General features: G+C 40.6%; 2 protein-coding genes and 2 long non-coding RNA genes across 5 annotated transcripts in view; 3 read left to right on the forward strand and 1 right to left on the reverse strand.

Annotated features, from left to right (window-relative positions):
- The window catches only part of ldlrap1b (low density lipoprotein receptor adaptor protein 1b), a 35,347-nt gene extending 31,682 nt beyond the window's left edge, over positions 1-3,665 (forward strand). The window contains exons 9-10 of one of the 2 annotated variants that reach the window (XM_034576291.1): positions 596-627; positions 2,341-2,529. In XM_034576291.1, the coding sequence (XP_034432182.1) occupies positions 596-627; positions 2,341-2,387 (79 nt within the window). In that variant the 3' untranslated portion in view covers positions 2,388-2,529. Of the gene's footprint in view, positions 1-595; positions 628-2,340 lie in introns of both variants that reach the window. The other variant, XM_034576290.1, reaches the window with a different exon arrangement.
- Positions 3,666-8,092: 4,427 nt separating this feature from the next.
- LOC117756016 lies at positions 8,093-22,862 on the forward strand. Its single transcript, XR_004612714.1, has 4 exons — positions 8,093-8,102; positions 14,623-14,629; positions 21,872-22,122; positions 22,734-22,862. It is a non-coding gene; the product is annotated as an uncharacterized LOC117756016 (long non-coding RNA).
- LOC117756008 (gastrula zinc finger protein XlCGF57.1-like) overlaps positions 22,134-26,487 on the reverse strand; it is a 145,509-nt gene continuing 141,155 nt past the window's right edge. Inside the window, exon 8 of the mRNA XM_034576281.1 lies at positions 22,134-24,001. Coding sequence (XP_034432172.1) covers positions 22,785-24,001 — 1,217 coding nt within the window. The 3' untranslated portion in view covers positions 22,134-22,784. The remainder of the gene's footprint in view (positions 24,002-26,487) is intronic.
- The window catches only part of LOC117756014, a 29,593-nt gene continuing 26,499 nt past the window's right edge, over positions 23,394-26,487 (forward strand). The window contains exon 1 of the long non-coding RNA XR_004612712.1: positions 23,394-23,484. This is a non-coding gene — a long non-coding RNA (uncharacterized LOC117756014). The remainder of the gene's footprint in view (positions 23,485-26,487) is intronic.

Consider the following 26,487-nt stretch of genomic DNA (forward strand, 5'->3'; position numbering starts at 1 on the left):
TTGATCTTGAAAATCGACTAAATCACAGACAGTATACGTTGAGATTGGGAAATTCTATTTTCCTCATCCTTAATTCTTTTCTCGTCCCAAATTATTCTGTCCTACATTTGATCATGTCAATGTAAACAGCCTGGAGATTTGTAACATGCAGCATCACAAAAACATCTGCTCGCTCACTGCAACGCCTTACTTTTAATCCTTTGATTCAAAGAGTCTGTTATTATTGTTTTATGAGTGACATTTTAATTCTCTTAAATGAGCAGTTTAACCCCTGTATCTCCCGTTGTTAACTGCAGATTAATTCAAATGCTGTTCATCTTGTTGCTTCTTTGTGAGACTGCACTGCCACCTGCTGGCTGAGCACTGGCCACTGCTCTAGATGTGAAATCCTCTGACGTGCCTGTTGATCATAAAGATCATCAGTACGATGCATGTTTTCTGTCCTGCACAGAGGAAATATACCTTTTTTCATAATCAAGGTTGTCGCCCTCTGTAGGTCAAACTGTCCATTGAATTTTTTATTTTTACGAGGTAGTTCAGAACAGTTCTGAGTTAAATCTTTGCCTGACTTGTGATGTTTCCTCTGCACCCTCAGCCGCAGTCTGGATAGCTTTGAATCCTACTCAGGTAACGACATCATATATGGATCTAGTGACTTCCACCTCATTGCCCATCAGTCGACCCAACATTCAAGTCTGCTCATCTGCCTTAATGTCAGTGTACCACCTGATTAATGGCGACACGTGCTTTCACAGTTTCATTTTAAGGCCATATACCATTAACATGCTGTAGCTCAGAACTTTTGTTTGACTTCATTCCACTGTTGGATCCATCCCTGAAAGACGAGGGTCTCTGCCACAGAACCTGATTAGTCCTCCGTTTGTGATGTGGCGATTGTTTTCAATGGCTCTTTGGTAAGAATGAAGGAAACAGAGTTGCATTGTACTTCAGGTCCTTTTTTAAAATTCTGCCCAACTTTCGCTGCCCTAAAACCACGTCACTCCCTATTACATGAAAAATATCATTCAGTAGAGCGCATACCTCCAACAAGGCCGAACAGTCAAGCTGCACCAAAGTTAACACACTCATAGATGTCAGTTCCCTAAACATTTGAAACCTTTTTTCCACCAAGATCCATGAAATATTCCCTAGGAAAATGGTGAAAATGTCAAAAATACCCTATTTCGCAGTGTGAATAATTCCTGGATCTGCCCCTGATCCGGATCCACACAAAAAATTGAATGGGTTCTTCCCTGACCCATACCACATCCTTCCACCACGTTTGGTAATTCTAATCCGTTTAATAGGTTTTGCCTAATCCTGCTAACTAACAAACTAGATTGGCACTCGGAGAGCGCATACCTCCACCAAGGCTATTGCCCTAGCTCGCTATGTTAAAGAAAGTGGGAGTAAGAATCCCTGGATCTGCCCCGTCCACTCCAATATTAATGCGTTCTTCCTTGAGTCATGCTTCACCCCTCCACAAAATGTCATGGTAATCAGATATGTAGATTTTGAGTAATCCTGCTAACAAACAAATGTCATTAAAAACAAACTCCTTGGTGGAGGTAATTATTTAAAGGCGCTATATAAGTTATTATTATAAACAATGATAACACAAGATATCCATTTCTGAGAAGGGGACTTCTCGCCCCTTAAAGGACTAGTGTTTGCCCCATTGATGTACCAATCCTATTATTTCTCTAACAATGGTTTAATATCTATGTGAAGGCGTTTATCGTCTCAGTGAGTTGTCACTTTAAACCCAAGACTCTCTTTTACATGTGTAATGTTTACGATTCAGTTCATTGATATTAGGTCAAGCAATACAAGTAATTTAGTGCTGTTACACGTAGTGCACATATGCAAAAAGAAATCAGTGTTATCCTGGTTATTATTTCAGGCATAACACATAGTGACCCCGCCCCCTTAAAACAAAGAACAATGAGCCATAAGATCCGGCTTCCTTCAAAGAACTTAAATTTCCCTCAGTGTCTTCATCACAAATGTTTTGTGTGTCTGCCTCACCCTCATCAGATTTGTCTCTGAGTGATAGACGTCATGAATTTAATTGTTGTGTTCTGTATGTGCTGTAAAAGCATGGTGTCATCTACTTTATTAACTAGTCATTATTAGTTCATAAAGGGGAATATTTTTTCTTTTTTTATGATTTTCCTTCATGAAAAACAGGAATGCCACTTTCAGAATTCATGTTCATGTCCATATTTTGTACACACACTGTACCATTGTTCACAAGCTTTTAAACGTAATGTAGCGACAGTACCCTGGATTCATCATGACTGTTACTGATGAAATATCTCTCTCCCTCTGCTCCTCTAGACTCGCTGAGTCTCGCACTAACCCCCAGGTCCTGGACATTGGGGTAAACCCTCAGGACTTCAACACTGAAGAGTGCCTGTCCCCAGGCAAATGGGACCAAGACGACTCAGACTTCACGGCACAAAAAGATTTGTTTGGGTGCTAATATGAAGCCTCCGCCAAGAAGAGGAAGCAACAGGGAAAGACTTGGCAAAACGGTGGTTAAAAAGAAGATGAGTAACAAAACGGGACAATTAGGAAGGGTTCCCATCCTTGTCCTTGCTGCCAAGTCCTCTCAGTGGTGCAGTTTAGTGGCTGATGCTACTGCACACATGCGGACCGAGGAGGAGAACATGAGCAGGCTGCTCACAGAACAGGCCAAAGCAATACAAACCAATTTCTCCCTTTTCTATGGAAAAAGAACATGCAGTTATTTAATGTTTGTTACAGCCTGTGTGTTACTACCTTTTGTGTCTGTTTACCCATTCACTGTTTGTAATATGGGCTTGTGTACATAGTGCACAGAGTGTGAAAGTGTGTCTGTTGTTTATATATGTACAAACAGATATGAGAGTTACAAGGAGCAGAGTGTGTAACAGGTCATTAAGTGAGTTAAAGGTCAACAAGGGTGTAGATGTTTTATTTACTTACAGATGTTGAAATGTAACTGAACTAGAAGCTAAAACTCACTGGTGACGGCCACATCTAATGTTGTGCAACACAGTTAAAAGTTACTACCTATGTGCTTCAAGGCATCTAAAGCTTTAAAAATAACCTGTGTGTGTGTGTGTTTCGATCAAAGAGTGTGTGTTTGATAAATGTATGAGAACAAGGTGACAATCTTATTTTTCTTTTTTTTTTCTCCAATGTGAAAACTATTTTTACACTCAGCATTCATCCATGTTTAAAAGCACATATTTCATGTAAGGGAATATAATGTCAAAATGTATCAAACTCATTATTCAGGCTTCTGTACTCTGCCTTTATTCACTCATCCTTGTGGATCTTTAATGTTTTATTGTTTGACAGCTTTGAATCACAGTGGATTCTTTACGCCGGTTCAACTGAAATGTTCAGGATCACTTACGAGAAACGTTTTGTCAGTGTGTCATCAAACCTCATGAATCAACCGTGATTCATAGCTGAATAAACAAAACATGAAGTCCAACAGTGCAAGTGTTTTATAGGCACTCTACCCCTGTATGTTAATTTATAAACCTGCATTGACTTTGGTGGTTTACTTTTTTTTTTCTGGTTAAGGTTCCCTGTGTTATTGTTGGCATTTTGTTTATGTATGAATTTAATTTAATTCATTAATTTCAATAAAGGCAAAAATGTATTGTTAAGTCTGATCCGTTAATTGTAAAAGCTTCATGACAACAGTGTTACCTCTTCAGTTTGTTGCCTATTTTAGCAGCGCAAGTCTGCTCTGATCTGTATCTCTTCAAGCAGATAAAGCTTTTATTTGCTGACATGTCTGGAAGACCAGTTTGGAAATACAGTAGCCTCCGTATTGTACTGGTGTTGTAAACCAAAGTAAAAGGATATTTTTATGACTGCGTAAAAATATTCCAGTGGTCACAAGCATTTTGTCCAATCCATTCTTGAGAACAAGAATCTCAATAATGCCTTGAGGGAATTTCTTAAAATTTGCTTCAAATATTCAGTTGGTGGTCAAGGTCATTGTGGTCTCAAATCACATAATTTTTTGCCTTGTGAACGCAATAACTCAGGAACACCCTCAGAGTATCCTTTCAAATTTGGAACAAATGGTCATTTGGATCCAAGATTAACTGTTTACATTTTGCTGGTCAAAGGTCAAGGTCACAGGGACCTCATGTGCTTGTGGATGGAATATAGGGAATTTCTTTACATCATGCACAAACATTCACTTGAACTTGAGGATGACCTGATTAAAATATGAATAAGAAAGTGGTCAAAGTTCACTGTAACCTCACAAAACTTATTTTTTTGCTGCATTAAGGCTATGACTCAAAGATGAACTGAATTATATTTCAGTGGTCAAAGGTCACGGGGTCATCTCCTATTACAGTGAATGCAATGTAAGGAACACCTGGAGGGACTGAAACTGCACTGGTTGGCGGAGGCATACAACCACAGGACGGTCATTCCATTTTGATATCATGAACCAATTTAACATAAGCAAATATCACACAGATCACATGGTTAATAAAAACTGAAAGTGGTTGTTGAGATATTGTGTCCAGGCCGAGTGACAGACTGACTCTCGTATCTTACATACGGTCTATGGTTACAGCTGGTGTCACGTTACGTAACATGAAACCAACCAATGTGACCAATGTGACCAACGTGACAGCGGTAGCAGGACTTTGATTAAACCAGAAGTATTAACTTGTCAGTACATTAACATAATATTGTGTATTTGTATGATGGCCACCACTGACTTAAATAATCCTAATGTATCATAAAACATTAATATCTGATTTTCTTGTGGGTGTGTCTGTGCACTGTTCCTGGAGGTACAGCAATACCAGGTCGATGCGTGTGAGTGAGTGTGAGTGGACAGAGCCGGCCCCTGTTCCAAAAGTCTATTTAAATACTCAGTTCTCTCATTTAAAATGAATCACTACACAATCCACTAACTACCTCAACGTAGATCTCCCCTAAACTTATGTTGCTAGAAGTGGGTCCAGGTATTCTGCACCTTTTAAATAGAATGAGCTTCAAGATTCCAGATTGGGTGTAGAGGTCCTCCATGGATGGCAGCTCAGTCCTGGTGATGTGCTGAGCAGACTTCACCACCCTCTGCAGAGCCTTACGGTTCAGGGCGGTGCAGCTGCCATACCAGGCTGTGATGCAGCCAGTCAGGATACTCTCTATGGTGCACCTGTATAAGTTGCAGAGAATCCTGGCATCCACGTTGAGCCTCCGCAGCCGGCGTAGGAAGAAGAGCTGCTGTCTGGCCGTCTTCCTGATGGAGTCTGTGTGGTGAGTCCAGGTCAGGTCCTCACTGATTGTGAACCCCGAGGAACCTGAAGCTGCTGGCCGCTCAAAACACTTCCTGATGGTGGAGGTGAGTGCTACTGGGCGGTAGTCGTTCAGGCAGAGGGTTTTCGTTTTCTTCGGAACAGGGACAGTGATGGTCTCCTTGAAGCATGTGGGGACTACAGACTGGAGCAGTGACAGGTTGAAAATGTCTGTGAACGTGACAGAGCAGGATGACAGACCGGTGACTCGGACCATTCAGCGGTGGACCGACCAATCAGACTCGGCTCTACGGGACTGCTTCAGCACTACGGAGTGGTGTGTGCTCCAGGACAACAACATCAACACATACACGGACGCAGTCATCTGCTACATCAGCAAATGCATCGATGACGTCGTACCGAGGATTACTGTGAAAAGAAATAAACGGGCATTAAAGTGAGATGGATGTAAACAGGTGTTTCGGCCTATAGAGAAGATAGCGGTGCATATGTACACGTGCACAACTGTTACCCTACATCTAACTATTCATGTAAGAATGTAATGTATCATTCAAGTGGATGTAGGCACACTGGGACTTTTTCATCATCACGTGATGGGGTCATAATTTCTGCTGAGTTACTCACCTTGCATCATCTACTCATTCATTTTAAAGCTGATCAGGTTTGCAGAAAACAACAGCATACGTTTCCGGGTAGCTTTACCAAAATAAAAGCCGGATTAATCTGTAACGTTAGCCGGACATCTGAACCTTGAAGTAGTCTACTATAGGAGAGAGCAATATCAAAATATTCAGGACATTGAAAACGGAGACAAGTACATGGTTCAAATATTAAGATAAACTTGTACAGTGCCCTTTCTAAATCAGTCTGTTTGGTACAGGCTGTTCTCATGGTCTATGTTATTGCTCCAGGGCTACTTCAGAATTTCTCGCTGTCATTAGTGATTCCCCCTCGAACACTTCTACAAAACAGATATGTTTGCTTGAGGATTTATTATAACTGCCTGCATTGTCATTGATGTGCCACATGCAGTTATGTCTGTGTGAGTTATATAGGCTGAAAACTAGGCTGGACATCATCATTGGCTAAAAATGTGCTTTTTTCAGAAAGGCTTGTGCCTGAATTTGATTGGGCTGCCTGGTGATTATTGTTCTTTTATCCCTATTATTATTATTGTTATTATTTATGTACTTCCTTTGTATTTTAACCATCTGTTTTCTTATTTTGCAGCACTTTGTACTTTGTGTTGAAGAGTGCTCTATATTCTTCCTGTTGCCATCGAACTGTAGAACTTCTGCAGGGAGGACCATAGAAGTACAAGTGCATTATGATTCTGTTTTTTCATGTGTAATATTACGATATCATATCCATTATGTGGAATATCACAGTTTTTTCCATCATATTATTTTCAATATCATGTGAAATACTCCATATGACTAACTCCTCATTTCTAATTACTGCCACTTTTGTTTAGTATTAGTTTTCCGTCTCACGTAACTTACTTCTACTTATTTTTTCTAATTTCTATTGTTATTTGTAATACAGGCACTGGTTCTGCATTTATTCTGTATATACTTTATTTTTTTATATCACCTAAAATACACTTTATTTATTCATTTATTTTCATTTTCACTAATATTTGTTAGATTTGTTGTTCTACCCACTGTCCTCTTTAATATAGATATACTGTAATCTTGGAGCAAGCTGCCACAAGATCTTCCTACAATAAAATCGTATCATATCAAATTGTATGGTCATGTTGTGTTGCATCTTGTTGGATCTTGTCACGTCTAATCTAATATTATTTTGACTTAGTTTATGTCAGTTTAGTTTATTTTATTTTAGTTTAGATTAGCAGATCTAAACTCAGGTGAAGTGTGCGTCCATTAGCAGGTTTATTCTGGAGGTTGGACCGGAACAGGAAATGTTACAATTTGCAGTCGGAAGACACTTGAAGTTAGCATTAATGGAGGAAGATGGAGGAGAGGGGGACGCGCGTCTCGGCTCTGGTCTTGGTCGGATGTGAGTAATGTTTCATTTCAATGATTTGAGCCTGAAACCTGCGCAGCGAAGAGAGAAAGTGTCGAGTGTTAGAAAGTGAAAGTGAGAGAAGTATCGACTCAGGTCTCTTCACACGAGTCATGTTCATGAGTGTTGCTGCCGGCACCACCGTGTGTGCGTGTTTGAGTGCGACTGTTTGAGTGAGTTTAGCAAACATGACACCGAACACTTCTCGAGTGTTTTCTACTCATACATGTTTATATCCCCTGTTTCATTTAGTCTGTCGAGCATGAATTCATTTTCTTTGTTACTCAGAAATACACAATAAGTTTATAATGAAGTCAGTGTTATGATTGTCAACTTCAAAATGCGTCACATAACATTTGTCACACTTAGATTATATTTGCACAAGGTGTAATCGGTCATTGGAGCCCAAAAAAGATTTTGTTTTAGGAGGAGGAAGAGGAAAGGGGGAGGAGGAGGAGGAGGAGGAGTTGTTACAGCAGAGTGGTGTGACCGACTCTGACCGCAGCTTCGGGTACCATTCACAACAGTGTTCGAGGAAGCACTGACGTTTTACTCAAGCAAAAGTACAAATACATGGACAATCTTAACCATCTATTCAATTCAGTTTTATTTGTAAAGGTTAAGAACTTACAATAGAGAAACCCAACAGTTCCCATGATGAGAAAACACTAAGCTACAGTGGAGATAAAAATCTAGAACAAGACTCAGTGTCGGCAGCGATCAGCCTCAACCGGCTTGGGTGAGGGGACAAGGTGTAAATGACCTAATTTCAAGTCGAATATGAATGTAAGGGCTTGCGGACACTTGGATGATTCCACACAAGCAGTATGGAGGCATGTTATGGGTTTTATAGTTCAGGGGCAGCCACTGAAAACGCCCGGTCACCTCTATTATTTAGCCTCAATCTGGAGACACCCTGCAGCTGCAGTGACCTCGGTGCTCGGGATTGAGAGTAGCAGCAGACCTGCAGTTCTCTGGTAGGAGATTGATCCAGATGGGGACAGAAAGTAGACCCGTCCCGGACTACCTGGGGGGACTGGATGGTTAAAATAGTAGTAGATTAGAAATGTAGATAACCATTCAGTGCCTTATAAACCAACAGCAGTATCTTGAAGTCAATTCTTTGATGGACAGGAAGCCAGTGAAAGGACCTGAGAACTGGCCTGATATGATCCATTGTCCCGGTGCTAGTGAAGACTCAGGCTGTTGTGTTTTCAATGAGCTGCAGTTGTCTGATCAATTGTTTTTACAGTCTTTCGATTTGTTACAGTCTACCCAGCTCAGACCTGAGGGCACTTCATAATTGAATCGTGCCTCTGGTGATCGTCCTGTCTTTCTGTCCTCCAGATTGTCTTCTACAAGTTTGTGGGGCAGGGAACGTCACCTGTACTGTCACTCAGAACGTCACCTGTACTGTCACTCAAACCACCTACAGCGTCCCAGATGAGAGGGCATCAGGCTGTAGCTATTCGTGGGCCAACGCAAGTGACACAGGTGTAAGTGAAATAAACCAGAGTATTCTTATTCTTATTCTTATTATTTTCATCTACCAACTCATTTCACAATTCCACATCTTGCAAAATGTTCATCTTATCGGCTTCACTCTTGTATTGGCATGCATATGTTATCACTTCATCAGTATGAGGGTTGAGCTCATCTTGATGAGTTTCACATTGTTTTGTACATTTTTGTAACATGGTTTGTGTGACAGACTTTTTCTTTTCCCTTCTGTATGTTGACATTAGCACTCCGTGCTCGCGCATGAGGAAGGATGGAAGGATGGTCCAGTCAGGAGTGCGGACGTGAGCACCTTCATCACCTCAGAATGCTTCCCACGGGTCATCTACACACGAGACTGTCTTTCAGAGGTATCACAGCTCTAATCTGAAAAAAAAAAATTTTGTTATGCAAAATGTTTGAAATGTAAAAAGAAATATAGTGACGGACTTCATTCTCAGAATTATGAATAGAAGGTACAGAATCTATACCTCAGCCAAGACTGAACCATCCAGCACGACTGTCTAGTTGTTATAGTATACATGTTAAAGAAAAAGGGGAGTGGTCTGATCACCTAAATGATTACAGAGTGAAATGAAAACCAATGAAACATATATTTTACTCTTAACTACGTGTGTCTGCTAAAGAGAAATAAACTTAACACAGTATTATATAGCAACACAAAATATGTGTCTGGAAAGGCTACAGTTAAACTACAGTTGTGGAACAAATAATTTTAAGAAATTGGAAAATTTGAAGCTGCACTAAATTGCACACTTATAAATATCAACTCACTAAATATGACTGCAGATTTTTTTTAATCTGTTATGTTAAAGTAAGGATTCGCCCCTTTTGTTGTTGCAAAATTGAACGAGTTCTTCTCATGCTGCGACCCCATCCCTCCTCCAAGTCTGGTGCAAATACATTTTTAGTTTGTGCTGATAAACCAACCAACCATCAGACACGTGTGAAAACTTTATTCTGTGAACTCAGACTAGGACAATAACATTATCCAGAGTTTTTCCTGCACAGAGAGATTTCGTGCCGCCTTCGCCTCCCGACAATGCGACCCAAAATCCTGTTGTCACTGTATTGTCCCTTTTTGTTTCTTCTCCATAGGATGAAGAGCACACATCCAACTGCACCGGTGAGTATCATTTCCTGGCAGACCTATTCATGAAGTTTAATGATGCTGTGTTTTATTCCATTGTATTCTTTGTATTCATACTTTTAATCTAAAATGTGTATTTCCATTTATCCAACGATCTGATGTAAGAATGTTTTCTTTTTACAGTTGTCTGCTGTAAAAAGGTCGTGCCTCCGGAAGGTGAGGATGTATTAAAACAATAAATTAAAGTTACAGTGTTTGTGTCGTTGAGTTGTGTCAGTCTAATGCTGCAGGGGTGAAACATAACCTGCTTGGTGGAGGAAACTATGTGGCTGTTGGGGGATGAGACGTGTTAGACGACACCCTGCCTGACCAGTTTATATTATAATTGTGACTTAAATCTGTGGATTTATTATTTAAAATTGAGTTAAACCCATTTTCCTCCCATGTATTCCTTGTTAGATTATGTTGCTGAAATTAAGAAGACCACATCCCGCTCCAGGATCATTCCTGTCATCATCATCATTTCCTTCGTTATTGTGCTTGTTGGTTTGATCTACTTCAGAACAAAGAGTAATTGTAAGAATATTTTGTAAAGTGTGCATAATAACACACATTGTCCTCCTGTGGCATGTATTCAATGATGTTTTCTTGGCAGGACCTGCTTTTACTCTCCTGTGAACATGAAGGACGTGGAAGCACAAGCACCAGTGGGACAGTAGAGGGACCTTCATCTGTTAACCAACCAGCCTTTTTATCCAATTAATCTGTCCATTTAATCTCTAAGTCTGTTTCTACTGATGAGAACTACATTTATGCTTATGATGCTTCCTGTAGAATCTTTTAGTACAAGTGTTTTTTATTATTACATTATCGCTTTGTTACTGCTGCAATACTCTTTACATCTGGCCAAAATCAGTGCTTAGTGCCTTTTTGTTGGAAACCATCTTTATTTTGTATGAAATGATGCAGCTTATTCTCTCTCACATCCATATTTTAGCTATTTACATAGTCATGGTAAGCTGAAGCTTTTACATAGTATCCAATGCTTTTTAAAGACAAACTGTCCATGAATGTAATCAGTTCAGGACGTGCTGGTTTTAGGGATGTTGGTATCACTAGGACTCGAGCAAAGACTGTTTGTGATGTACCTTTGTACACTTCACATCCACCACTGTTGTGTTCAACTGGACACGACAGACTCTCTCCTTTACCAGCTGGAACCACACATGGCCTCGTATTAAGTCAGGTTTTAACCTTTTTCATCTGCCCATTTGCATTGCAAAACGCAAACAGTATTTTGATAGTCCCAACATTGACTATGTTTACATGGACAGCAATAGCAGGACTATTAACCTTATTATGAATAAGACATCATTCCAGTTGTGATGTTTACCTGAGTTACTCACAGAACATTCCATTCATACTCCTGTTTACATGTTACAGATAGTAGTCTGATCAGTGAGACTTACTACTTAGTGTTTACACTTGAACCCAGGGCATATGCCACCAAGCAGCTGGTAACTGCCATATGTCCATGTAGCGATTGATACGTCGACATGTCTACATAATGTGACTTAAGTCAGAATACTCCACGTCTTGATTTGATTAAGACTCATGCCGGGCATACACTGCGATTTGAGCCAGATTGTGACCAGATTTCTGAGTCGCGTGACATATTTTAGAATCGGAGCGATTTTCAGCTTCGTCTTGCATATTTTGTTGTGTTGTTTACAAGGGGCGGGGTTTGAGGAGCGATCAGATGCTCCTGACCACTCTTCGGACAGTCGGATGAATTTCTGACATGAAAGAAATGTTGTTTGACTGTCGTCAGGCTCTTGCACTCAGGTTGATTTCCCCATAATCAGCACATTTTCTCTCACTTAGTCGTGTGAAATGGTAAAACACAATAGTAGGAAATTGTCTAAAGCAATTGCACAGCAAGAAAGAAAAAGGAGATAAAGGGGTTCTGACAGTACAGTAATCAGTGTAGATCATGATCAATTTACAACATAGTTGCCTCAAATGCAGTTTGTTTGCTTTCTGCAAAGATGGCCAAATCTTTGTCTTCCAAGCTACTTGTGTATCTGAATGCTGATCCCTCTGGCACACAGAGTGACACATATGATAAAGGCAGCATGTTTCTCCCTTGTTTGCATATCAGCAAACAGACCTTGAATTCTTCCTCAAAAAGCAGATGCAACGTAGAGTCTGAGCAGTCAGGTAGTGTCGTGGCTGTGACTTTCCATCTCAGACAATCTACTTGTATAGTGTGAATTTAACAACATCATTTCTAAAGTAGCACAGTGTATGCCCAGCTTTTTTAATAGAGTGACCTCATAGGGGTTAAGGTAATCAGAGAATGCTGTTCAGGTTGATATTGGAATATTGGTGTCCATGTAAATGTGGCCTGTAATGATAATTGCTCAGCAGATAGCTGTGACGTATTGGTGAACAGGTGAAAAGTTCTTCACGCTGTGGAAGCTGAATGGACTCTTTGCTGTGCCAGCGTGTGCACTTTGAGGACCAAACAAAGCCCAGTAGTAATGCTGTAACTGCCCCAGTTACAGTCCTCCTCTGGTCAAAATCAAGTTTTTGTCCCCCTCATGCCTTTTATATGATAAAAGACATTTTTAGAGAAATAATCAGTCAGCGCCAGTATATCAGTATTTCCACCTTAACCAAAAAAAAAACAGATTCATTCAGCCAGGGTTTGTGATGTCACAAACCTGAGAAACCAATCCTGTGAACTTCAGGCATTTGGTTGAATTTTCTTATTAAGAAACTTTTAAATATTTTTACCTTTAGTTTTAGGCGGAGTAATAAGCTACTTGAGTCGGACTTAAACATGAACGGAAGCTGTGGAAGCTGGGAGAGTCGCAACACGAGGAAGGACCCCTTCACTGCCCTGTAGCACTGCAGTGACCCCTCTGAATGTTGTAAATTTATCCCTTGGATAATAGATTCTCTTTATTAATTATAATAACTATTTTCTATTATATGCATTTATAAGATTTTATATATAGAAATATATTTATACTTATAATGTTGGATGATACACTAAATGTAGTTATAACATATTATGATGTTAACTACTTTTATATGCAGAATCAGATATAAATATATTTGTTTTGTTTATATACTGAAATGTATTTTGAGTTTATATTTTAAACACTATGTATATATATATATAATAAATATATGCTACACGGTTTGGATGCAATATTGAACAGTTCTTTTTTTGTTGAGCGAAATGTACTGTAGATGTACTATTGTATTGGATTGCATTAAGCTGTGAGTTTAGTGTGTCATTGCTTTATCATTGCTTGAGTCCTTGTGGTACCCCTCTGAGGAAATTTGTATTTTATATCTTAATCAAATCATGTCCTACTTTCTTCCTTTTCCTGTAAAAAACATTGAGAATAAAATGGATCAATCTGGAGCTGTTTTTGTTTTGTATTGTTGTCAAATGTAACATTAGGTTTCTATAGTAACAGGAGTGTGACTCACACCTGGTGATTTGTCTCAGCGAATGAAGGGGCAGGTAAAATGGAGTGTGTTCGTGTGGTGAGAAAACTTGTGACAGGAAGTTAGGGGAATTCTTTTTCAGAGAGAGAGAGAGATAGAGAGAGGCTTTGAACAAATCAGAATTTGATCAAATAAAGATAGTAATTAAATAATGATTTAAAGCTGCTGTAGATGGGATCGCTGGCAAAATAGTTGATCGTAGAGTCTCATACTCGGGATGTTCAACTGATCTGCCCTGTGATTGGTCAAAGTCTCCTGCCAGGTCTTCCTAGTGGAAGTGCAGAAGTCTTGTTTTCTCTCAGATCCCTTGATTTACATTATGCTGAAACATTATTGTAAAATTATTACTAAATAACACCAAAAATATGTTGCCTACTTTAATTAAACAGTAATTCATAAAACCCGGTAAGTCACCTGTGATTCACTGGGGTCATGACCTTAAGTTTATTCGGCGATGTTGTACAACAGCTTTCCTCTGACATAATTATGTTATCATTATATTATCTCTGGGTGTAAACATGTGCAGGTCAACCAACGAGACAGAGCAGGAAGTAATTACACTACACGGGGCTGGGAAAACCCCCTCACCTGCACCACAGAGGATATATCAGTGCAGGTGAGAGCTGTTAGCTGATTGGTCCTCATGCTTAAGAAGCAGCATCGGAGCTGCCTCAAAGACTCAGACACTCGAGAGACGCCCGGAGACACGGAGCGAGCTGCAGAGTGAGCTACGGCGCTGAAAAGCTTAGAAGTTTAAGTTTGAATTTATGTTCATAAATAAATATGCTTAAAAGCGAATGGTTCGTCTCTGGTTGCTGTGGTGAGAGCCCCGTGGCAAGGTCTACTGCCACAATGGTAAAATGATCTGGTCAAACATAACTCAAGGTTCCTCACAGTGGAACTAGGGGCCAAACTAATACCAAGGTGACTATCTGGTCAGACAGTGTTTCTCTGAGATGTTTAGGGCCAATTACAATGACCTCCATCTGAATTTAGAAGTAAGATGTTCTGGGTCATCCAGGCCTTGATGTTCTTGAGACATTCCTGAAGTTGAACTAAGTGATTACATCAGGCTTCATAGATAAGTAGAGCTGGGTGTCTTCTGCATAACAATGGAAGTGTACGTGATGCTTTCTGATGATGTTGCCTAAAGGGAGCATATATAAGATGAAGAGTATCGGTCCAAGGACAGAACCTTGTGGACCTCCATGACTAACTTGTCTGTGCATTGAGGAGTCATTGTTAACATTAACAACTTGAAATCTATCTGATAAATATGATTTAAACCAGCCTAATGTCGTTCCTTTAATCCCTACATGTTGTTCCAGTCTGTGTAACAGAATCTTACGATCTATGATGTAAAATGCTGCACTAACATCCAACAGGACGAGTATAGAGACAAGTCCATTATCTGATGCCATTAAAGGTCAATGGTAACTTTTAACAGTGGTATTTCTGTGCTGTGGTTATTCTAAATCCTGACAAAGTCTTTCAACAAACCATTACTGTTTAGGTATTAACACAGCTGGTTAACAACAGCTTTTTCTAGGAATTTGGAAATGAAGATTTGATATAGGTCTATAATTAGCTAAAACATCTGGATCAAGAGTGGCCTTTTTAAGCAGAGGTTTAATTACCGCTACCTTAAAAGCTTTTGGTACGTAGCCAGTTATCAAAGACATAATATGATTTAGTATGGAACTGTCAATTAGGGGGAAAACTTCCTTAAATAGTCTAGTTGGGACAGAGTCTAATAGACAGGTTGTATGTTTAGAGGATGAAACTAGGAAGAGTTCAGGAAGATCAATTGGAGAAAAGTGGTCCAAATATAAATCTGGTGTTACAGGTGGTTCTATGGTTTCTGTACTAGACAATGTATCTATGCTGTTCATGGGGAGGAGGTGGTGGATTGCTTACCTGATGGTTATAATCTCATTTGTAAGGAAGTTCATAAAATCATTGCTTCTCAGAGTTAGAGGACTAGATGGATCAGTAGAGCTGTGGCTCTCTGTCAGCTACAGAGCTGAAGAGGAACCTGGGGTTGTTCTTATTTTCTTCTATTAATAATGAATAATAGGAGCTTCTGGCTTTCTTGTATTTTATCAGACTATCTTCCCAGGCTAGGTGAAAATCATCTTGGCTGGTGGAACGCCACTTCCTCACCAGCTTCCGTGATGTTTTACATTTCATTTAGCTGACGCTTTTATCCAAAGTGACTTACAATAAGTGCATTCAACCATGAGGGTACAAACCCAGAACAACAAGAATTGAGAAAGTACAATTTCTTCAAAAAAGCAAAACTACAAAGTGCTATAAGTAAGTGCCATTTAAGTGCTACTAAATTGTTAGTTTGAAAATGTTATTCAAGGTATAGTCGGAAGAGGTGTGTTTTTAGTTTGCGGCGGAAGATGTGTAAACTTTCTGCAAGTACTAATGTTTTGAAACGGATGCAGGCAGCCATCGGTAACCAGTGAAGGGAGCGGAGGAGCGGAGTAGTGTGAGTGAATTTAGGTAGGTTAAAAACCAGTCGAGCTGCTGCATTCTGAATGAGCTGCAGAGGTCGGATGGCACTAGGAGGTAGACCTGCCAGGAGGGAGTTACAATAGTCTAGCCGTGAGATGACCAGGGCCTGGACCAGAACCTGCACCGCCTTCTGAGTGAGAAGGTGGCGTATTCTCCTGATGTTGTACAGCATGAATCTACAGGAACGTGTTGTTACAGTAATGTTGGCAGTAAGGGAGAGTTGGCTGTCGAGTGTCACACCCAGGTTCCCAGCAGTCTGAGTGGGGGTTAACACGGAGTTGTCAAAGTTAATAGTCAGGTCATGGGTGGGAGAGTCTTTCCCTGGAAGGAAAAGTAGTTCAGTCTTGTCAAGGTTAATTTTCAGGTGGTGTGCAGACATCCACTGAGCGATGTCAGTCAGACAGGCAGAGATTCGTGCTGCTACCTGTGTTTCAGATTGGGGAAAAGAGAGGATTAGTTGGGTGTCATCAGCATAGCTATGGTAGGAAAAGCCATGTGAGTGAATGACAGAGCCGAGAGAGTTGGTGTACAGAGAGAAGAGGAGGGGACCCAGGACGGAACCTTGAGGGACCCCAGTAGTGAGAGGACAAGGTTCAGACACAGATCCTCTCCAAGTTACCCGATAAGTGCGGTCATTGAGGTAGGATGAGAGCAGGGAGAGAGCAGAGCCTGAGACACCCAGGTCCTGAAGGGAGGAAATAAGGATCTGGTGGTTCACTGTGTCAAATGCAGCAGAGAGGTCTAGAAAGATAAGGACAGAGGAGAGAGAGGCTGCTCTAGCAGTGTGAAGTTGCTCAGAGACAGCAAGGAGGGCCGTCTCAGTTGAGTGGCCTGCCTTGAAACCAGACTGGTGAGGGTCAAGAAGGTTATTGTGGTTAAGATAGGAGGAGAGTTGATTAAAGATAGTGCGCTCGAGAGTTTTGGAAACAAAGGGAAGAAGAGAGACAGGTCTATACTTATTTACTTCAGACGGGTCGAGGGTGGGTTTTTTCAGGAGAGGATTTACTCTTGCCTCCTTCAGAGAGTTAGGGAAACAGCCAGTTGACAGGGAAGTGTTGATAAGATGGGTGAGAAAAGGAAGAAGGTCAGGAGCGACAGACTGGAGAATGTGAGATGGGATGGGTCAAGGGGGCAGGTGGTCGGGCAGGCGGAGGTTACCAAGGTAAGAACTTGATTGGGAGACAGGAGGGTGAAAAAAGAAAGCGAAGGGGATGAAGATGAAGTTGTTGAAATATAGTTATAGAAGGAGGATTAGAAAATGAGGAGCATATGTCATCTATCTTTTTTGTAAAGTAGTTGACAAAGTGGCTTGGTAGAAGGGAGGAAGGAGGAGGGGGACTGGGGGGGTCAAGGAGGTTGGAAAAGATGGAGAAGAGTTTTTTGGAGTTAGAAAATGAGGATTGAATTGTAGTTTGGTAAAAAGTGCTTTTGGCTGTGGAAATATAGGCAGAGAAAGGGGAGAGAAGAGACTGATAAGTGAGCAGGTAACATGTATGAGAATTACACCATGGAGCTAATCTCCTCTGATTTACTTTCTTCTTTTTCAGGGGCGACAGCATCAAGGTTTGTTTTTAATGAGGCTGCTGTAATAATTAACAAAGTTATCAACTAGTCTGGGAGTGAAGATTTGATGACTTTCCTGTATTGTACTGACACATGTAATAGTGTGTGTCATGTGTGTGTAAAATGTAATGTAATGTGAAGAAGGTTTTGGGGAAATATGACATTTTCAATGTCTATGTCAGAACAAGATTAAAAGTGTGATTGAAAAAGTGAGTGGGTTTATTTACATGTTGAGTAAAACCAATTGAGTTCATGAATGAATTAAATGCTGAACTAAGTCATTGACAACATCTACATGAATGTTGAAATCACCGACTATAATGACTATCTGTCGTAAGAACTAGCTCAGATAGAAATTCAGAGAATTCAGTTAAACTTCAGAGTAAGGGGCAGGCGGATGATATATGATAACTCGATGAATTGGTTTATGTAACTTCAGACTTGGATGTACGAGGCTGATTATAATATTTTCAAACGAGTTATAACTACCTTTTGGTCGAGGGTTGATCGATAGGTCGGATTTAAAGATTGCTCCAACCCCTCCACCTCTGCCTGTGCTTTGAGGAATATGATTGTTTATATTGGTGGGGGGTGTCATTTAAAACTACACTACCGTTCAAAAGTTTGGGGTCACCCAGACAATTTCGTGTTTTCCATGAAAACTCACACTTTTATTTATCAAATGAGTTGCAAAATGAATAGAAAATATAGTCAAGACATTGACAAGGTTAGAAATAATGATTTTTATTTGAAATATTAATTTTGTTCTTCAAACTTTGCTTTCGTCAAAGAATGCTCCATTTGCAGCAATTACAGCATTGCAGACCTTTGGCATTCTAGCTGTTAATTTGTTGAGGTAATCTGTAGAAATTTCACCCCACGCTTCCTGAAGCACCTCCCACAAGTTGGATTGGCTTGATGGGCACTTCTTGCATACCATACGGTCAAGCTGCTCCCACAACAGCTCAATGGGGTTGAGATCTGGTGACTGCGCTGGCCACTCCATTACAGACAGCATACCAGCTGCCTGCTTCTTCCCTAAATAGTTCTTGCATAATTTGGAGGTGTGCTTTGGGTCATTGTCCTGTTGTAGGAGGAAATTGGCTCCAATCAAGCACTGTCCACAGGGTATGGCATGGCGTTGCAAAATGGAGTGATAGCCTTCCTTATTTAAAATCCCTTTTACCTTGTACAAATCTCCCACTTTACCAGCACCAAAGCAGCCCCAGACCATCACATTACCTCCACCATGCTTGACAGATGGCGTCAGGCACTCTTCCAGCATCTTTTCACCTGTTCTGCGTCTCACAAATGTTCTTCTGTGTGATCCAAACACCTCAAACTTTGATTCGTCTGTCCATAACACTTTTTTCCAATCTTCCTCTGTCCAATGTCTGTGTTCTTTTGCCCATATCAATCTTTTCTTTTTATTGGCCAGTCTCAGATATGGCTTTTTCTTTGCCACTCTGCCTAGAAGGCCAGCATCCCGGAGTCGCCTCTTCACTGTAGACGTTGACACTGGCGTTTTGCGGGTACCATTTAAAGAAGCTGCCAGTTGAGGACCTGTGAGGCGTCTATTTCTCAAACTAGAGACTCTAATATACTTGTCTTCTTGCTGAGTAGTGCACCGGGGCCTCCCACTTCTCTTTCTACTCTGGTTAGAGCCCATTTGTGCTGTTCTCTGAAGGGAGTAGTACACACCGTTGTAGGAAATTTTCAGTTTCTTCGCAATTTCTCGCATGGAATAGCCTTCATTTCTAAGAACAAGAATAGACTGGCGAGTTTCACATGAAAGTTCTCTTTTTCTGGCCATTTTGAGAGTATAATCGAACCCACAAATGTGATGCTCCAGATACTCAACTAGCTCAAAGGGAGGCCAGTTTTATAGCTTCTCTCACCAGCAAGAGTTTTCAGCTGTGCTAACATAATTGCACAAGGGTTTTCAAGGGTTTTCTAATCATCCATTAGTCTTCTAAGGCGATTAGCAAACACAATGTACCATTAGAACACTGGAGTGATAGTTGCTGGAAATGGGCCTCTATACACCTATGTAGATATTTCATTAAAAACCAGACGTTTCCACCTAGAATAGTCATTTACCACATTAACAATGTATAGAGTGTATTTCTGATTAATTTAATGTTAACTTCATTGAAAAAAACTGTGCTTTTCTTTGAAAAATAAGGAAATTTCTAAGTGACCCCAAACTTTTGAACGGTAGTGTACATATTCACCATTTTGAAGCCAGTTTTCAGTTAAACATAGTAAATCGATCTGATGTCAGTAATCAGATCATTTAATAAGTGTTGTGCATGAACGTGTTCAATGAAAACTGAACTGTACAAATCAGTTTACAAATGATTAACGTGAAAAAATATATAATCATCATGCTATAGGCCATCACGTGAAATACCAGGAGCAAGGGGTTAGTGTGTGTGTGTGTGTGTCTCATAAACTCTGGAGAGAATCAAACAAAGACAAATTAAAGTTCAGTTCTGTTCAGGTTCTCATAACTTGTAATGAGTGTTGGTGTTTATAGTGAAAGTGTAAAGTGAGCTCAGGTCAGTGAGTGTGGAGGACGACACACTCTGACACACCGCTGTTTCAGGATCAGAACAGAAGCAGCGGTTGGTTTGTATCATGTCAGACTCTGATGATAATAATTTATCATTAGTCCGGAACCCTGTATTCACACTTGTGTTGCTCCCATTTGACATTTACCGCCTCGTCATCAACAAGTTCTCCTCTCTCACCGCTGCTTCATTGTCTGTGTGTGTGTGTGTAATGCTGCATTCCAGACGACTCGGATGTCAGATATTCCAACTCGAAATTTCACAGTTCCAACTTCACATCAAACATAAACATAAACATACATGTCTGACCGTGAACAGCTGATTTATTTTTCTCGTGATGAGACAATTCAACTGTCTCATCACGCAGCCTTTTTTCGTACAGAAAAAAAGAGGAGGGAGACGACGCCATTCAATACATAAGAGAGAACACACACTGTCACTGAATCCAACAGACGGGCCTCAGCTACAGGATCTACGTCTCCATGAGCGCAGCCATTGTTGTGTGACGTCAGAGAACTGGTGCTCGGTGAAGTCGGGGTAGATGACTCTTCTCCGAGAACACATGTCCGAACTCCGACTTTGAGTGGCGTCCATTACACTTTTTTCCAAGTAGGAGTTTGGAAAATTACGACGTCCGAGTTGTCTGGAATGCAGCATCAACTCCGCTTTGCTCCCAGACTCAGAGGAGATGAGAGAATGACGTGCTAACGTGGGTGTTTCCAGCTGCAGCTACGAGGTTGCATCGCTTTAAATGAATTGTGGGACTACATTTTCTTTTTTCCTTTCATCAAGGATGGTCTGGTGTTTCCTATGCTAAAGGTGATAAGTTAGGAAGCATTGAAGCTCCTTTCCTTATCATTCAGATTTCTAACAGCTTTTATAATGGCGGCCACTGAAATACTTCAGGCCATTTCACTCTGAACCTTCCTGAGAAAAATGTATTATTCTAACACAGCCATGGTCACATGTCCCTCCACTTTTTAACTGTCTCTTCAGTTACTGATCAGTTAGCGCAGTGATTTAAAACAAACATATTTAATCAGATGAAATGGTTAAGAACATACATATACATACTGTGCAAGGAAAACATTTTAACCATAAAGACATGGAGGACATTATGCAAAATACATAGGTATATACAGTGAAGGTAATAAGTATTTGATCCCTTGCCAATTTTGTCGAGTTTGCCCACTGACAAAGAAATGAACAGTCTATAATTGTAATGGTAGGTTTATTTTAACAGTGAGAGACAGATTTTCAAATAAAAAAATCCAGAAAATCACAAAATACAAAAGTTATAAATTGATTTGCATTTGATTGAGGGAAATAAGTATTTGATCCCCTACCAACCAGCAAGAATTCTGGCTCCCATAGACTAGTTTGATTAGTCCTCTCACTTTAAGAAAGTACTCAAAATCTCAACTCGTTAACTGTATAAAAGACACCTGTCCACAGAATCAATCAGTCAGATTCCAACCTCACCACCATGGGCAAGACCAAACAGCTGTCCAAGGACGCCAGGGACAAGATTTTAGACTTGCACAAGGCTGGAATTGGCTACTAGACCATCGGCAAGCAGCTTGGTGAGAAGTAGACAAATGTTGGTGCCCTTATTCGGAAATGGAAGAAACACAAAATTACCATCAATCGCCCTCGGTCTGGGGCTCCACGCAAGATCATGCCTCGTGGGGTATCGATGATCATGAGAAAGGTGAGGGAATTAGCCCAAAACTACACAGGAAGAACTTGTTAATGATCTCAAGACAGCTGGGTAGATAGATCTATATAAATATTTTCTTGCAAACGATTCATTTCTCTCCTGTATGAATCCTCATGTCTCTTTAAATTGTACCTACAGTTAAATCTTTTTCCACACAGAGCAAGTAAAATTATTATCTGCTGTATGACTAATCGTATAGTTAGATTGCCCATTAGTTTAAATCTTTTACCACACTAGGAGCAATTTATTGGTTTCTCTCCTGTATGAATTCTCATGTGTGTCTTTAAAATGAACGTACGGTTAAATCTTTCACCGCACTGAGTGCAACAAATGGTTTCTCTTCTGTATGAATTCTTACATGTACAGTTAGATGGTACTTTTTTCTAAATGTTTTACCGCACTCGGAACAACTAAATAGTTTCTCTCCTGTATGACTTCTCTTTTGTATATTCAGCTGTTAATTTCGGGCGAATTTTTTACCAGACATGGAGGACATTATGAAAAATACATTAAGTATATATGGGTATGTAATATATATGGCATAAATCAAATCAGTAGAAACAAGAAATATCAACACAAATCTTTCATGTTATTCAATGAGTTATTTTTTCTAGGGATATAGAAATTGTTTAACTCTGATAAAAACAGGTGAAGGTGGGATTCTAAATTCTCTATTTACAACAGTGAACTATTAATACGTATAATATGAATAGGGGACAAATCCTAATAAATCTTTTTTTGCAAACGATGCAACTTAAATATTTAACCACACAGAGCAAGTAAATTCATTCTCCCCTGTATGACTACTCATATGCAGTTAGATTACCTATTAGTCTAAATATTTTACCACACTAGGAGCAACTAAATGCTTTCTCTCCTGTATGACTTCTCTTAAGTTTATTCAGCAGGTGTTTTTGGATAAATGTTTTACCACAGTCAGAGCAACAAAACGGTTTCTATCCTGTATGAATCCTCATATGTGCAGTTAGATTGCCCTTTTGGCAAAATCTTTGACCACACTCAGAGCAACTAAACGGTTTCTCTCCTGTATGAATCCTCATATGTTCAGTTAGACTGCACTTTTGGCGGAATCTTTTACCACACTCGGAGCAACTAAATGGTTTCTCTCCTGTATGAATCCTCATATGTACGGTTAGATCGCCCTTTTGGCCAAATCTTTTATCACACTCTGAACAACTAAACGGTTTCTCTCCTGTATGACTCCTCATATGTAAAGTTAGACTGCACTTTTGGCGAAGTCTTTTACCACACTCGGAGCAACTAAACGGTTTCTCTCCTGTATGAATCCTCATATGTACAGTTAGATCGCCCTTTTGACCAAATCTTTTACCACACTCAGAGCAACTTAACGGTTGCTCTCCTGTATGACTCCTCATATGTAAAGTTAGACTGCCCTTGTGGCGAAATCTTTTACCACACTCGGCGCAACTAAATGGTTTCTCTCCTGTATGAATCCTCATATGTTCAGTTAGACCGCCCTTTTGGCGAAATCTTTTACCACACTCGGAGCAACTAAACGGTTTGTCTCCTGTATGACTCCTCAAATGTAAAGTTAGACTGCACTTTTGGCTAAATCTTTTGCCACACTCGGAGCAACTAAATGGTTTCTCTCCTGTATGAATCCTCATATGTACAGTTAGATCCCCCTTTTGTCTAAATGTTTTACCACACTCAGAGCAACTAAATGCTTTCTTACCCGTTTTACATTTCATATCACTTAGAGGCTGTTTGTTATTTTTTGTATTTAAACCAGACTGAGGTCCCCTGGTCTGCATCCAATCATCTTCACTGTCTACAGTCTTGTCCTCAGTACCTTGTTGTAAATGTCCATCAGGACCCGAGTTCCTGGCTGGTTCTTGTTCTCCACAGTCCGCTCTGTTCTCCTCAGTCTGATTCCGATGAAGCTGTGACAAGTCAGGTTTCTCTTCATCTTCTTCACTCTTCACAGTGACAGCAGTCAATGTGAACTTGATATCAGCCTGCTCAAGTTGTTGAAGCTGCTCTCCCTCCTGATTGGTCCACGGTTCCTCCTGTTCCTCTTTAATGTTGGGGGGCTCTGGGTCCTCCTGCTCCACAAGGGGGCTCCACTGCTGCTGCTCAGGGGGAACCTCTTCTTTATTCACCATCAGCTGCTGTACGTCTGCAGGACACACTGAAACAAAAATACACACGTTTATCATTTCAGAGTTTCCTGAAGTGTTTTAAAAAACTTGTGTTGGTCGTTTAATGTCGACTGTTATTATTTTTGAACGATCACACTCAAGAAGCAGAGATGTTGAGGTAGTTCATAGTTGGTTTTACGATGCAGCTCGTAAATTAAGCAGCATTAAACCAAGTGTTTACAGTAAAAAAGTTTTATATTTTGAGACCAAATAAACAAATTAGGACACTAGCAGAGCAGAGCAGGGTGAGTGGAGGTTAGTTAGTTGGTGAAGCTGTTTTTAGACATGACCTGTGGGTAAAAAACTGAATTGTCTCCAGAGTTTGTGTTTCACACATGAACAACACAGCAGCAGGTTTTCTGCACAGACTCGTTCACAACAGTATCAAATCCTCCTCATTATTCACCAGGTGAAGGTGGAGCAGCAGACAGAGACAGGAAGTGACGTATTACTCTGCTGCATAGATCATGTGATCATGTATACATCACCGCGACACCGTCGTCAGCTCTTATCACCACAAACTCTCTTCACATCTCTGTCTGGTCTTCTAGTGATGACGTCATTAGGAGGAAGGAAGATGGCTGCGTCGAGTCAAAGCTTGAATTCACCCAAAGAGCAAACTGAAGCAAAAAAACAAATAGCCCACGATCATCGAAAGTGTGGGAGTTTTTTTAGACGGAGACCAAACAACATGTTTCTCTGTAAACTCTGCAAATCCAAAATGATCACAGCAGCACAACCGTGATGCACGAGCACTTGAAGCTGAAGCAGCCAGGGGAGATTTCTCAAGATGGCAGCTGGAGCGAGACAGAACCGCAAGTTTTAAATTTTGTTCTCAAACAAGCGTAATATATTACGATTATCAACGCGTGGAATGGAATAGGAATAGACTGGAATACCTGGGATCATCTTAACTGCACAACTCCAGTGACTGAATCAATCCACGTCATAAACCAGTTTTAGTACTTAAATAAAACCCAGATTCTCCAGTTCAGAGAAAGCGTTGCTATGACATACAGGGATTTTAGTCATCCATGTGTCACAGCAATCGTTTTGAAATCAAGCATCTCGAAAATAGGGTCTATTGTTATTAATATAACACAACAGTGATGTAGAAATTATACTCATTTTAAAATATTCCAGTATCATAAATATTCACACAATATGTGTCTGTTTTTCAGGAATAGACGAAGCAGTCTGGAGGACTTTTTACACAAAAGGAGCCAAAATGCATGAACACCCCAGATGTGTGCTGAGCTTTCTAACAGCATCTTGCAGATGATTATCAAGGACATGTGACCCCTGGCTGCAGTTGAGGGTCAAAGCTCCTAACCCTTTGATCTACACATTCAACTTAACCAACCAGACATTGTTTTAAACTTATCATTCCCTTTAAGGAGTGTTAGTTTGATCAACTCGTGTTAGCAGAGCTGATGCTAGCAAACGTTAGCCTGTGAGCGGCTCCTCCAGGGACTGACCAACTCTGTGCAGCCGGAGTTCGGGCTTCATGACGGCATCGAGCAGCCTCCTCTGGCGGCAGATCTCCCGCTCTGACCGCTCCATTCTGTCTTCGTACACCGCCACGGTTTCCTCAATCCCTGCGTCGATCTCCTCCGCCGCCGCCGTTAGCCGCTCGGTGAGCAGCGCTCTCAGCGCCGGGACTTGAGCCGTTTCTCCTCCTTTCTCCAGCTGCAGCAGAAAGTCTTCAGCGGCAGCGCTGATCCGCTCATGTACCGACACCCGCAGCAGCTGCACGTCGCACATGTTCCTCCTCTTTGCGCACTTTGAGTCTCGGAGCGAACAAAGTGAGCCAGGGTCTGGTAAACAGAGACACCGAGCTCAGAGCCAACAGTGACGCCTGCTGGACTGGAGGACGAGGAGGAAACTAAAGTGATAATACTGCACAGTAGAAAATATGGAGGACGAAACATGACTTAATTATAAATAAATGAATAAATATATAAATAAATAAAGGTATGAATAAATACTTAAATGCTTAAACAAATGAGAAAATAAATACAGAAATAAATGTCTTAAATTTATTTCCACATATATTTCTTTCTGTATTTCTGTGTCCGTATGCTAATGACAAAGCTGGTCCTAACCTCCTGACTGTGAGCGTCTCATCTCATGTTGTACTGAGCACAACATGTTGACGAGTCAATTTTCATGATGTTTAAATGCGGCATCATAAACTCTGGAGCTCTGTAGCCCCGGGCCTAGGAATAGATTGAAATATACTTAACCAGTAGGGGAAGAAGAATTCGGATCATTTACTGAAGTAAAAGTACCAAGACAGTAAAGTAGAAACGCTGCCATCTTGTGATGATTATGTCATCTACAGTCAGATTCTGTGCAGTAGTGATTGGGGATCCTACCTATACACACTCAACCAATCCTGAGTCAGTCTCAGCTGTCAATCATGACGTCTGAGCCCGTTTTTATATCCCACCCTCTGGAACTGTATCTCCAACGA

This window comes from Hippoglossus hippoglossus, chromosome 22, assembly GCF_009819705.1.
Source record: "Hippoglossus hippoglossus isolate fHipHip1 chromosome 22, fHipHip1.pri, whole genome shotgun sequence".
Lineage (NCBI taxonomy): Eukaryota > Metazoa > Chordata > Actinopteri > Pleuronectiformes > Pleuronectidae > Hippoglossus > Hippoglossus hippoglossus.